A 12,783-nucleotide genomic window follows, 5' to 3' on the forward strand; every position below is an offset into this window, starting at 1 on the left:
CTTAAAGTTGAGCTGGACAACTTGAAGATCTACTGATGCAAATTGGCAACCTGCTTTACACCACACTGAATTATTTTTCTTTAGACCAGGTTTAAAGTGGGCAGCTGATTTGCCAAGAGCCCTATTCCTACCAATGGCGCACATAAATTTAACCTTTTTTCCAATTTAGAGGGATGCATGTTTTCAAAGCATCTATTAGAAAGCAAGCACAAAATCTTTCTTCATTTCTGATTATACATTCATTTTGTCTCTTAAGGAACCTAATACTGTTGGTATGCCTTGGTGGTACTGAACTTGAATTCTGATAAAAGTGAGCCATGTTGCCAAAGCTTTTAATTTTGCACTCCAGGACAAACTCAAGAATGCCAATTTTCAATCATTGCAACTATTTATATGATAGGAGTAAAGGATGATGATTGGCAAGTCAACACTTTGATGTTGATTCAGCAATTGGGAAGCATGTGCTGAACAATAGTGCACTAATAGCAACAATAACAACCAATCAGGCAAGCTTGTAACCTGGCTCACTTGCACTTGCTGGAAGCGACATACATTCATGCAGATACCCGTTCTCTGTAAATGGAAACCTGTTCAAATCTTGTACCTTTTTTTGAATTATCTGGAAATCCCTTTGTTGGTGCTTTCTCCAATGCCACACCCCACCTAGAGTTAACTTGCCACTCAATCAACACCCTTTTTTCCCCTATGGTATAAATTATTTTGATATCTGCCATTCTTTCATTTGTCTCAAGTGTCTCCAATGTATGATAAACTTCAACATGTCTCTTTTTAGCATTAAAGTGGTTAGAGAATAACCATTCTGTACATCTTGGGTGTACAGTAATAGTTTCAACTATCCAATCAAATTGAATTTGGTCAACATATCAATTTACAAAATAGATCAATTCTATTACTCTCGTGACTCCCAGAAGTTTTTTATTTTTCATTCTCTTTCCAAAGCACCAAATGGTTTTCCATTGAGATTCTACTGAGTTTACGGTGTATTACTGAATAGGGTATGTATGAATGCTTCAGCCCTATCTTTTGCTTGTCTAGTTCGAATAGCTGGAATTCCATTTTCGCCATGCATTGGACTCATTTATTGGAATCCAGGAGAATTCATGTTTTAGAGTGAACAAAATTGTAGCTTTCCACTTCTCTGATGGACTTCTCTGATCCAGCTTTATTCTGCAGTCCAAATTCTAGATGTGCACATTTGTTTGGAATTCAAATGTGTATATTTTGCAAGAGGTCAATTAACCATGGTAACTTTAGAGCACTACATTTATTCCAGAATGTGTTCATGTCAAAATGTTTGATTCATCTGTCTCTTGAAATGGCTCCCCTATACTCCCAAACCTTCAGACTATAACTCTTAACAAGATGTACTCCCTTTGTATAGTTTAGTGTCTCCTGGTTTTTTTTAATGCTGTGGTACTGCACAACCGAATGCTATTTTTTTTTCTCAGCATTTACTGATTATGAACATCAATGAAATTAACTTTGTCAATGTTAACATTTTGGGACAATTTCTGTAGCTTAACATTTGATGTAGCACAGGACCTGGAGTGTCTTGTGGAAATATTGAAGGTCAATAAACACTCCTGAATTCTGCTGGATATAGCTCCCTTGGGAAAATAAATTCCCTGTAGCTTTGATATATTGAGTAGACAACTTGCTGTTTCCACTGTTTTAATACAATTCTCCCAACAATGAATAATAAAAGGTTAACCATTTGAAAAGCAAAGAATTGCTTTGAGTGCTAAATAATTTCAGTTATTGCATCCAGCCTGACTTATTACATGGTCTGTCTTTGTTATCTAGTAGAAGGTTTTGGATTTTATACCTATTGCTACAAGAACCAAACTTTGGTTTCAACAATTGTTGCTTTTTTCCAAATAGCACAAACAAGTCGCATCACTGCTGAGAATTTAAAGCACCTTTTTAACCTGTTTGTATTAGATGGCTGTGTGTTTTCTATGTTCACAGGAGCAGCACTAACTGGAAAGAGAACCTGAATTTATAGACTCGTGACTTTTTTTTCCAAACCATGTTAGTATTTTGTACATGCAAATACAGCAGGCATTTTAAAAGACTTTGCAGCCCATAAGGAGGATTGGCCATTCTAAATTGCCCTTCGTGTCCAAAGAAGGTTAGGATGGGTTATTGGGTTATGGGGATAGGGTGGAAGTGAGGGCTTAAGTGGGTCGGTGACTTGATGGGCCGAAAGATGGCCTCCTTCTGCACTATGTTCTATAATAATCTGTTTGGTTGAGGGTGGTGGAGGAAGGGAGGGGTGGGATGGGTGTGGTTGAAGAAAAGTAGCATTGGCCAGGAATTCTCCCTGCTGTTTTGAAGAGTGTCATGGAAACTTTTAATGGTCAGCATTCTTCAATGTTATTGCTTCATTTGCATTGTGTCCTAGATTATGCATTCTTATCCTGAACTACAAACTGATACATTTAAGAATTATTACAAATAAACCTCTTTGATTAACCATCTGAAATATACCATTTGGCACTAATACAGGCTTTTCAACATCTCCTTTCTTCCCCATAGTCATCTCAACAGATCTGTTGATGTTCCTGTGCTTACATCTCCTCTTTCTCTGTCCCCTCCTGCTCTATCCACCTTTCCTCTTAACTGCTCCTTTGATATGAGCTCACTTACCCATGTTCAGTGTATGCTCATGCTGCATGCTCATCTTTCTATTCCCATGGTCATCAGCATAAATTGAGTCTTCTCAAATGATCCATTTACCTTTTTTGTCTCTAACCCCAACTTCTGTGACTGGCCCCTAAATAAATTATTCTCCAACTGCACCAAACACTTGCCAATCATTGGCAGCCCTCCATTGTTATGATACTGCTGCAGCTATTGCTCTGCTCAAAGTTTTAATACCCTTGCCCCAGTATATACACTTATTTAGCTTGTCACACCCAAAGAATACGAACTTGTGTGTAATGCTGCATAATAGTTTAGCCATTGATCCACTGGACCATGCTGAGCCAATTGAATCTCATTCTTCAATTTCAAAACTAGTCTCTTCTGGGTCATCCTAGAGACTGAGAAGGTTCACTACGTTGATTCCTAGTGTGAAGGGTTGTCAAACTGAGGAATGAAATTAGCGGGTTGGTCTATACCCATTTGATTTAGAAGGTGACCTAATGAACACAAGATTCTGTAGGGGCTTGACTGGGTAGATTCTGAAAGGGTGATTTCCCCTTGTGAGGAATATAGAATTTTAATTATTTTATGATGTGGGCGTCACTGCCAAGGCTGACATCTGTTGCTCATTCTTAATTGTGCCTTGAAGTGATAGAGCACTTTTCTGTTAGAGAGGGAATTCGAGGATTTTGATGTGGTGACAGTGAAGGAATAGCAATCTTATTCAATATTGGGATGGTCTGTGGCTTGCAGGTGGTGGTGTTCCTATATATGTGCCTCTCAAAACTGGTACTGAAATGGGAAGGAATTTCTTCTGAGAAAGTTATTAATCTTTTGGAATTCTCTACCCCAGAAGCCAGTGCAGACTGGGTCATTGAATATATTTTAAGACTGAACTGGACAGATTTCCAAGGCAGTCTGAGGCTATGGGGGAGGGGGCAGACAGGGGTATGACCACAATCTGATTGGCCATGATTTTACTGAATGACTAAGCAAGCTTGGGTCCCTATTTCTGATGGGCTTATTCTTTCCGCTACCATTCTCTTCAAACTCCTACCTTCCACTCCACCCTTCTCCATGGACTTTTGCTGTTAAAATAGACATTGCAGCAAATCACAACATTTTGACACCACCTCCCAAATTCTAGAAGGACAAGAGGAGCAAGAAATGACCACCTCCAAGTCACAGCCCATCCTGATGGGGACAGTAATCCATTCCCAATCAGGAAATTAAAAGTATCTTCAACACACCAGTAATTCAAAAAGATGACTTGCTGCCAGTATCTCAAGACAACAAGAAATTTGCAAACATTGCTTGCAACACTACCCACATCTCATGAATGAATTTGGAAAAACAAATGTAGCTGTCTCTGACATCTGCCTCTTAATGCTCTGTCTGCTGTACCTAGGGACCCCTATTTTTCTTTAGCTCTATCCTGCTTTCCCTTCAATCTCTCCAACCACTTCTCAGCAATGTGCCACAGCTCCACTGTCTTGACCCCATTCTCACTAAACTCTCACCAATTTTTTATGCTAACTGCTTCAATGGTTCTCCCTCCTTTCAAAACCATCATCTTCACCTCCATCGAGCTTCCACATGCTCTCCAGTCTTTGAATATGTGGTCACTCGGGTGGCCAAGCTATTTGACAGAAGAAATATGGTGTCACTGGGGTGGGCAAGCTATTTGACAACATGTACTTGGGGAAATTCTATTGGAAGACTGCCACAAATGCTCAAGAAATTCGAAATGTTGGTACAGATAAATATAAAACTATATTATGATTATATGATCATAACTGCATTACCTACAATTGTGAAACCAAATGTACCCTCTGACATTATGGGAAATGTTCAGAACACTAAAGGGTTATTATCTCTTAATTAACCATTCGATGGAGCTGGGCGCAGAACTATATAAAGCACTGATTCACAGACTTCTGGGAGAAGGCTGCAGAGGAAAACAGGAGCAGCGAGAGATCAGAGTACAATTATGGATAGTGCAGAGACTGTTAGTGTAGATTGTAGATTACTAGATTATTGTTTAGGAGTAAGTGGTTGAGTTTTGATAAGTAGTGCAAATAAAAGTTAGCTTTGTTAATTAACTTAGCTTATGTGGTCTTTGTGAACATGACAACACCCATTCTGACAATAGAATCACAAAGAACGCCACATGGTACCAGGGGTATGTTCTTAAAAGTAAGCAGTGAGTTTAACTTAAGACAAAAAGAACAATCCCGCTGCTACACATCTCAAAGTCAGCACCAAGTTACTGATCATAAAATGGAAGGGCTGAACAAGCTAGAACACTTCAGGACAACTGGTAAACTAAGTCTAAATTGGAAAAATTTCAAACAGTTTTTTAAAATCTGCTTCCGAGTTAGAATCTGCTTCTGATCACAAAATCTCGCTCCTCCTAATTTTAGCTGGACCACTGGCTATAGCATTGTACATCTCATTCCACTTTGTCATATTTCATTTTTCCAATTTCATTCACAAAGTTATAGAATGAAATTCATCGAGCTTAAAAGAAATAGAAAGCTGTGTCAACAATTGCAAAGGCAACAAAAGTTATGTTAGAAGATCCTAGTAAGGACTTCCAGTGGCGGCCATACAGTAGGAGGTCGTGTATTTGGTAACTCCTGCTCGTGACAGAACTTTTGGACTTGCTCCCAGCTTTTCCGGAATTTTATTGGACAAATCGGTGGCGGGTGAGACAATGAGGAGGAATCTCCCACCAGTATATGGAGACGTGACCAGAAGTGGACTTGCAAGAAGATATAGCTGAGCAAAGAAAGCATGTGCAGAACCTGCAGCACAGGAAAACAGGATCCTGGCTTGGTGGCTCAGTGGTCAATGGTACAGTTGGTGAAATTCATTCAGGAGAATTTCACCAAGCAAAAGAAGAAAGGTATAGACCCGATCAAAGCATTGATCGATCATGTGGAACAGAGACTGGAAGCCCACAGACTGTGATTCAGAAGGTGGCCGAGCACGAGGACCAGCTAACCGCGCTGGAGGCAGAGGTGGGTTGATAAGGGACCACCAGAAAAGGTTGAAGGAGAAGGTGGAGAACCTGGAGAATAGGTCCCGTAGATAGAACTTGAGGAGGGCAGCGAGGGATTGGACGCAGGGGTATATGTGGCAAGTATGCTTGAAACGTTAATGGGTGTCGTGGGGTTTGCTTGACCCTTGGAAGTGGGCAGAGCGCGCAGAAAGCTTGCGCGGAAGCCGCATTGAATGAGCTGCCGAGGGAGATGGTGATGCGCATGCACCGGTTCCTCTAAGGAACAGATTTTGCGGTGGGCCAAGCAGACACGGAGCTGCAAGTGGGAAAACAGCGAGCTGCGCATCTACCAGGACCTGGGTGTGGAACTGGCCAAAAGAAGAGTGGGAGTTAGAGTAAAATTGGCCCTCTTCAAGAAGGGGGTGAAGTTTGGACTGCTACATCCAGCTCGTTTGTGGGTCACCTATGAGGGTCAGGGGCATTATTTTGGATCGCCGGACGAGGCGATGGGCTTTGTTAGAGATAAAAGGCCAGCAGGTGACTGAAGACACTGAACTCTGGGGGCGAGTAATGCTGTATCGATTCTGTAAAAGGTATTTCCGTTTTGAACTGTACATGCTGTGTTTTCTGTTTAAATTTTTGGGCCGTTGCTCAGTTCTGTAAGTCGGCTTTGTTCTTGTGGGGGGATGGTGGGTTCATTATTTTTCTGTGTGTTTGTTGGGGACTGCTGTTTTGAATATGTATGTTCGAGCGGGGGGAGGGAGAACAATAGTGGGTAATGTTTGGTGGCATGGGCGGGATAGCTCACTGAAGTGCAGTGGGGGGGTGAGCAGGTGATAAGTTTGTTGGGGGGGGGGAGTTGGGATTGTTGTTCTGTTAATGGGGTAGGGTGGGGGGGGGGGTTGGGATTGTTGTTCTGTTAATGGGGTGGGGGGGGGGGGAATTGCTCTGCTGATACGGGAGGGATTACAAATGGGAGGTGCAGGACGGTGGGTGCCCGAGGGTGGGCCTGCAGAGGCATGGGACGTAAGCTGGAGGCTGGCCTAAGAAGGGTGATGGTTGATTGGCAGGGGAGCAGGGACGGGATGCCTCCTGATCAGGCTGATCACATGGAAGGTGGAGGGCTGAATGGGTCCGTTATGAGGTCTCGTGTGTTCGCGCATTTGAGGGGATTGAAGGCTAATGTGGCAATGCTAAGGAGACACACCTGAGGGTAATAGATCAGACCAGATTGAGAAAGGGGTGGGTCGGGCAAGTATTTCACTCGGGTTTGGATTCTAAGACTAGGGAGGTTGCGATCCTGATCAACAAGTGGATGTCATTTGAGACGGGGAATATAGTTGTCGATGCGGGAAGTAGGTATATCATGGTGAGTGGGAAGCTGGAGGGGATGCCGGTGGTGTTCGTGAATATTGACGCACCAAACTGGGATGACGCGGAGTTTATGAGACGGGTATTAGGGAAGATCCCGGACCTTGACTCGCATAAGCTGATCATGGGGGGGAAACAGACCGTGAAAATGACGGTCCTCCCGAGATTCCTGTTTGTTTCCCAGTGCCTCCCCATCTTTATTCCAAAGGCCTTTCTAAATGGGTAAATAAGGTGATTTCCGGTTTTCTGTGGGCAGGTAAAACCCCGCGAAAAGTGCTGCTGGAGCGTAGTCGGGGGAAGGGTGGGTTGGCGCTGCCAAACTTTAGCAACTATTACTGGGTGGCAAACATAGCCATGAGTAGGAAGTTGGGGGGGGGGGGGGGGGGGGTCAGCGTGGGAGCAAGTAGAGGCGGCATCTCGCTGGCCCCATACTCCACAAACCCGGTAGTAGTGGTGGCCCTGAGAGTCTGGGGGCAGTGGAGGAAGCATATGAGAGTCGAGGGAGCGCCGGTCTGGGCTCCAATTCGTAACAATCATCAGTTTGTTCCGGGGAAGCTAGATGGGGGGGTTTCTGAGATGGCAGAGAGCAGGAATCGAGAGGATGGGAGATTTATTCATAAATGGGAGCTTTCCCTGTTTGAAGGATTAAGAGGAGAAATTTGAATTGCCGGGAGGGAATGGGTTTAGATATATGCAGGCATGGGATTTTTTGGGACAGCAGGTTTCGACCTTTCCGCTCTGACCGCCACGGGGGAATACAGGACAGGGTAGTTTCTAGAACGGGGTTGGGAGAGGGGAGGGTCCCGGATAACTATAAAGAACTCATTGAGTCGGAGGTAACACAGATAGAGGAGCTAAAGTGCAAATGGGAAGAGGAGCTGGGGGGGAGGGGGGGAAGATAGAGGCGGGTCTATGGGCAAATGCTTTGAGCAGAGTCAACACGTCCTCATCATGTGCCAGGCTCAGCCTGATACAATTCAAGATCGTTCACCGGGCACACGTGACGGGGGCCTGGATGAGCACGTTTTTTGGGATAGAGGACAGGTCTGTGAGGTGTGCGGGAGGGCCAGCAAACCATGTCCATATGTTCTGGGTATGTCCGAAGCTTAGGGGATTCTGGCAGGGATTTATAGAGGTCATGTCTACGGTGCTAAAAACAAGGTGGGCCTGAGTCCGGAGGAGGTGATTTTTGGAGTGTCGGATGATCCAGGAGTCCAGGGGGCAAGAGAGGCTGACGTCTTGGCACTTTGCCTCCTTGATCGGCCAGAGACGGATATTGCTAGCATGGAGGGACTCGAAGCCCCCGAGATCAGAGATCTGGGTTAGCAACATGGCCGGGTTTCTCAGACTTGATAAAATTAAATTCGCCTTAAGAGGGTCAATGCTGGGGTTTGTCCAGAGGCGGACCAGGAGGACAAGCCTGAGGAGGAGCCGAAGATGGCAGACAGGTGGCAACATGCCAGAGCGACCAGCGAGGCCCTCATCGTCTCTTGATTCCCATGATCCGAGGCTGTCTCTGTCAGCTCTAAAACCCCAAACATCACATTGTCCCTTACCCGCCACTCCATTTCCTCCCTCCAAGGGTCTATGTAATATCACTCCAGCTGATGGCCCTCTGTTGGCACATTCAGTGGCTCAATATACAAGGCAGGAGAGTGATGACCACTCTCTATGAAGAAAGCTCTGGTGCTCCTCCGGTGCTGATTAAGTCTGACTCCTGTCTGTCTGCTGACAGCGCGCTCACACCCATCCTCATGGCAGAGTCTGCATCGGGAGCTTTTCATGTTGGACCACTGTGTTGTGGGATGGGGATAGAGAGAGGAGGGGTGGGGGGGGAAGGGTGGGGGGGGGAAGGGAAGGGTGGGGGGGGAAGGGTGGGGGGGGGAAGGGAAGGGTGGGGGGAAGGGAAGGGTGGGGGGGGAAGGGAAGGGTGGGGGGGGGGGGGAAGGGTGGGGGGGACGGATTGAGAAGAACTGGAGGCATTGGTACATTGGCGAGACCATGCAGACGCTGCGACAACGAATGAACGGACATCGCGTGACAATCACCAGGCAGGAATGTTCCCTTCCAGTCGAGGAACACTTCAGCAGTCAAGGGCATTCAGCCTCTGATCCCCGGGTAAGCGTTCTCCAAGGCGGCCTTCAGGACGCGTGACAACGGAGAATCGCCGAGCCGAAACTTATAGCCAAGTTCGGCACACGAGTGCAGCCTCAACCGAGACCTGGGATTCATGTCGCATTACATTCATCCCCCATCATCTGGCCTGGGCTTGCAAAATCCTACCAACCGTCCTGGCTTGAGACAATTCACACCTCTTTAACCTGGGGTTACCCCTATCCCTGGATCTGTAAAGACTCAATTACTTGCAAATGCTTGCATTCTAAGCATTGTCTTGCATCTTTGAATTTGTCTATATATATGTTTCTGGAACATACCTCTTCATTCACCTGAAGAAGGAGCAGTGCTCTGAAAGCTAGTGTTTGAAACAAACCTGTTGGACTTTAACCTGGTGTTGCAAGACTTCTTACTGTGCTCACCCCAGTCCAACGCCGGCATCTCCACATTAAGACAGAATAATATAGGTTGATCCATCTAATCTGAAGCAAGGATTACTGTCTTCAGGGTTAATATCCGAAATCTGCATTGCATTAAAAGCTGTACTTAAATAAAGACAGTAGACAAAGTTACACATGAACTGATGTGGTTTTACTGCATTTGGCCAATCATTAATTCAAAACTAACTAATCCGTACAAAATTCAACTGAGTTTCACACCTTCTACCCAATTATCATAGTTTACCCAACAAACAGAATATTTTTAATATATCATTGTGTTATTCTTTACTGTAGATGTGGACCTTGCCTTCTGCTAAGATTACTTTATTTTCCAGGTCCGAATGCAGTTATTAAAAACACTCAGTTGATGCACACAGTGGGTTGTACAACACACAGAATGGGTGTAGATGTGCTTCACAGAACAGATGAGCAAAGGGTACAAAATGTTACTGCTAGGCAAGACACCTCAAACTTCTGGGATGGTAATGAAAATCAAACACCATAACTGCTTTCCTGGAGTATAATCTTATAACCTCTACTGATCAGCGCTAACATCAGTTCATGTATCAATAAGCATTTTTCTTTGTGATTCATCCTTTGTATACAACTCTTGAGTAGCAGTCTGTATCTTAATCATATATATGCATATAGAATGACAAATGCTTATATCAGCATAAAAAGATAAGCTGAATGACTATATATGAAGACAACAACTCTCACGGCACTGCCATTGGTTAACTTTAAATACTCAAGCATCTTAAAAAGCTGAAACTAAATTTACACTAAGAAAAATTGGTGGTTACTGTAACAATGGTGAAGTATTTATAGCCAATGGTGGTGAAATATTTACCTTATCAATGTTTTACAAAATCACTTTCCACTAAAAATGGATATATGAGCATGGCAGCATGATAGCAAATCTACTGCTAACAGGCAACCAACACAAGTATTTTTTTGCAAAGGGGAATCTATACAGTGGTCATTTCCCTTGTGAATTAACAGTACCATGCATTTATTTTCACTTGCAATCTGTTAGTGTTGTCTTCACATAAATTCATATAATGGTATTGGTCATTTCCTCATACACATACACCCTATTGCGTGTTGACAGGTTTATAAGGATGCAGTGGCAGCCGTGGGTGCTCCAGGCTCCTTGACGACAGCCTTTGAATCCTTGCAGTCCTGAGCTGTGGTGCCTGAGTTAGCCTGTTTATGATCTGTTTTCTGTGCCAGATGGTTGACTTGTCTGTAAAGATGAATTGATCTAAATTAGTAAAAGAAAACCTGAGTCACACAATATCAATGTATTTGAATAGATTACAAAAATATTTAACAGTGTCACGCACCTTTAATTTAGAAAGTGAACACATGATTAGAAAATAGTGGAATATTACAAAATAAATATATTTATGAATACAGCAAATGAGAGCCAAGAGAAATATTACCATACTGGATGTTTTGATGAATCACATCAGTGTTTGTTAAGTGCTTTTAAACTCAAGGAAAGACATTTGCAGCCCAGTAATAATGCTGTGAGCACATATGAGCAAATTTCGGGCTATCAGGTACCTCACCCTTTTGTATGCTTGCAAAGTCTACACTATGTATTACTTATGGGACCTTTAATGTGATCTGTAACAGCAGTGAATCAGTTGAGTCACTGCATGAAATTATGATAATCCTGATTCAAAAAATTAAATCCCAAAGTCTTTGCCTGTTCTGTTGAACATTTCTACTATTTTCTGTTTTTATTTCAGATTTCCAGTATCTCAATATTTTGCATTTATATGAAGTAATAATATATTTGGGCTGGGATTCTGAAATAACAAGTTTACATGTGTGGAAAGGCAAAGACTGGCTTGGCTTTGATATCTACTATGGTCAAATAGCCTCACAACATTCACAGTCTGGGTTCACACATTGCTCAAGTGGCAGTGTACCAAATACCTTCCAGCATGATGGTATAGTCACATTTCCAGAAGACAGCAGGAGAAAAGTTGGAAACAATTCTAATCCAGCATTCACAAGTCATGTGTTATTGTGAAGTTGATTATTTAATATTATCTTGATGTTATTGCATTCACAACATTTAACAAAAGATTTTATACTAAAAGCAAATTATTACAAATTAATATATTTTATGCCGATGATTTGCAGATCAAAGATTAGTCTGGTATTTTTTGAGCTTCAGGTGAGAAAATCAGGGCCACCTCAATTTATTTTCAGTATTTTCCTGCTACATCAACAATTCCAGATTGTTCTTGCATTATTATCCAGGGATTCAGCTGTACATAACAGACAGTGCTGAAAATCTGGGCTTAGAGAGTTGAGGTAGGCTGTATAAAACCTTTTTTTTAAAGCCCCATTTTATAATAATAATAATCTTTATTATTGTCACAAGTAGGCTCACACTAACACTGCAATGAAGTTACTGTGAAAAGCCCCTGGTCACCACACTACGGCTCCTGTTCGGGTACACTGAGGGAGAATTCAGTATGTCCAGTTCACCTAACAAGCATGTCTTTTGTGACTTGTGGGAGGAAACCGGAACGTCCAGAGGAAACCAATGCACACACGGGGAGAATGTGCAGACTCTGCACAGTGACCCAAGCCAGGAATCGAACTAGGGTCCCTGGTGCTGTGATGAAACAATGCTAACCACTGCTGCTATGCTGCCCAAAAACTGCATTGTCTCTTCACAGAAAGTACGGTGGAATATGAGAATAAAAATAAAGCTTTTCACTGTTTTAAAGATTTTATGTACAAGATGATGCAGAAAGTTTTGAATTTTCCAATTCCATTTTCTCAATGGGACAATTCGATCTGCACAATGTCACATTAGAATCTGCACAATGTCACATTCGAATTAGGCAATGTCACATTAGAAAAGGATTCATAGCCTGAGGTAATTTAAAATGAGGCATCTGAGTTAAATACATTTTTTAAAAATGAAGTGGCCAAGGGTATAAAATTAAAATGGAAGTTACGAGGTGTATTTTTTGTGGAATATTTGCAGAAAACAGGAGAATGAAGAGTTGCATAAATTGTCTGTTGATGAGGAGAATTCAAGGAGGTAATCTAATGTTAGCTCAGTCAATAGCATATTTGTCTCGGAGTCAGAAGGTTGTAGGTTCAAGTTTCACTCCAGAGATTTAAACACATAACAAAATATGCCTGTTTGACTCC

The 12,783-nt window shown here is 42.9% G+C and overlaps 1 protein-coding gene across 7 annotated transcripts in view; it reads right to left on the bottom strand.

Annotated features, from left to right (window-relative positions):
- Positions 1-9,726: 9,726 nt before the first annotated feature.
- stau2 (staufen double-stranded RNA binding protein 2) overlaps positions 9,727-12,783 on the bottom strand; it is a 459,368-nt gene continuing 456,311 nt past the window's right edge. For 4 of the 7 annotated variants that reach the window (XM_038809614.1, XM_038809616.1, XM_038809612.1 and 1 more), the window contains one exon: positions 9,727-10,861. In XM_038809614.1, the coding sequence (XP_038665542.1) occupies positions 10,711-10,861 (151 nt within the window). In that variant the 3' untranslated portion in view covers positions 9,727-10,710. The remainder of the gene's footprint in view (positions 10,862-12,783) is intronic. The other 3 variants (XM_038809615.1, XM_038809617.1, XM_038809613.1) reach the window with 1 other exon arrangement.

This window comes from Scyliorhinus canicula, chromosome 10 (genome assembly GCF_902713615.1).
Source record: "Scyliorhinus canicula chromosome 10, sScyCan1.1, whole genome shotgun sequence".
Lineage (NCBI taxonomy): Eukaryota > Metazoa > Chordata > Chondrichthyes > Carcharhiniformes > Scyliorhinidae > Scyliorhinus > Scyliorhinus canicula.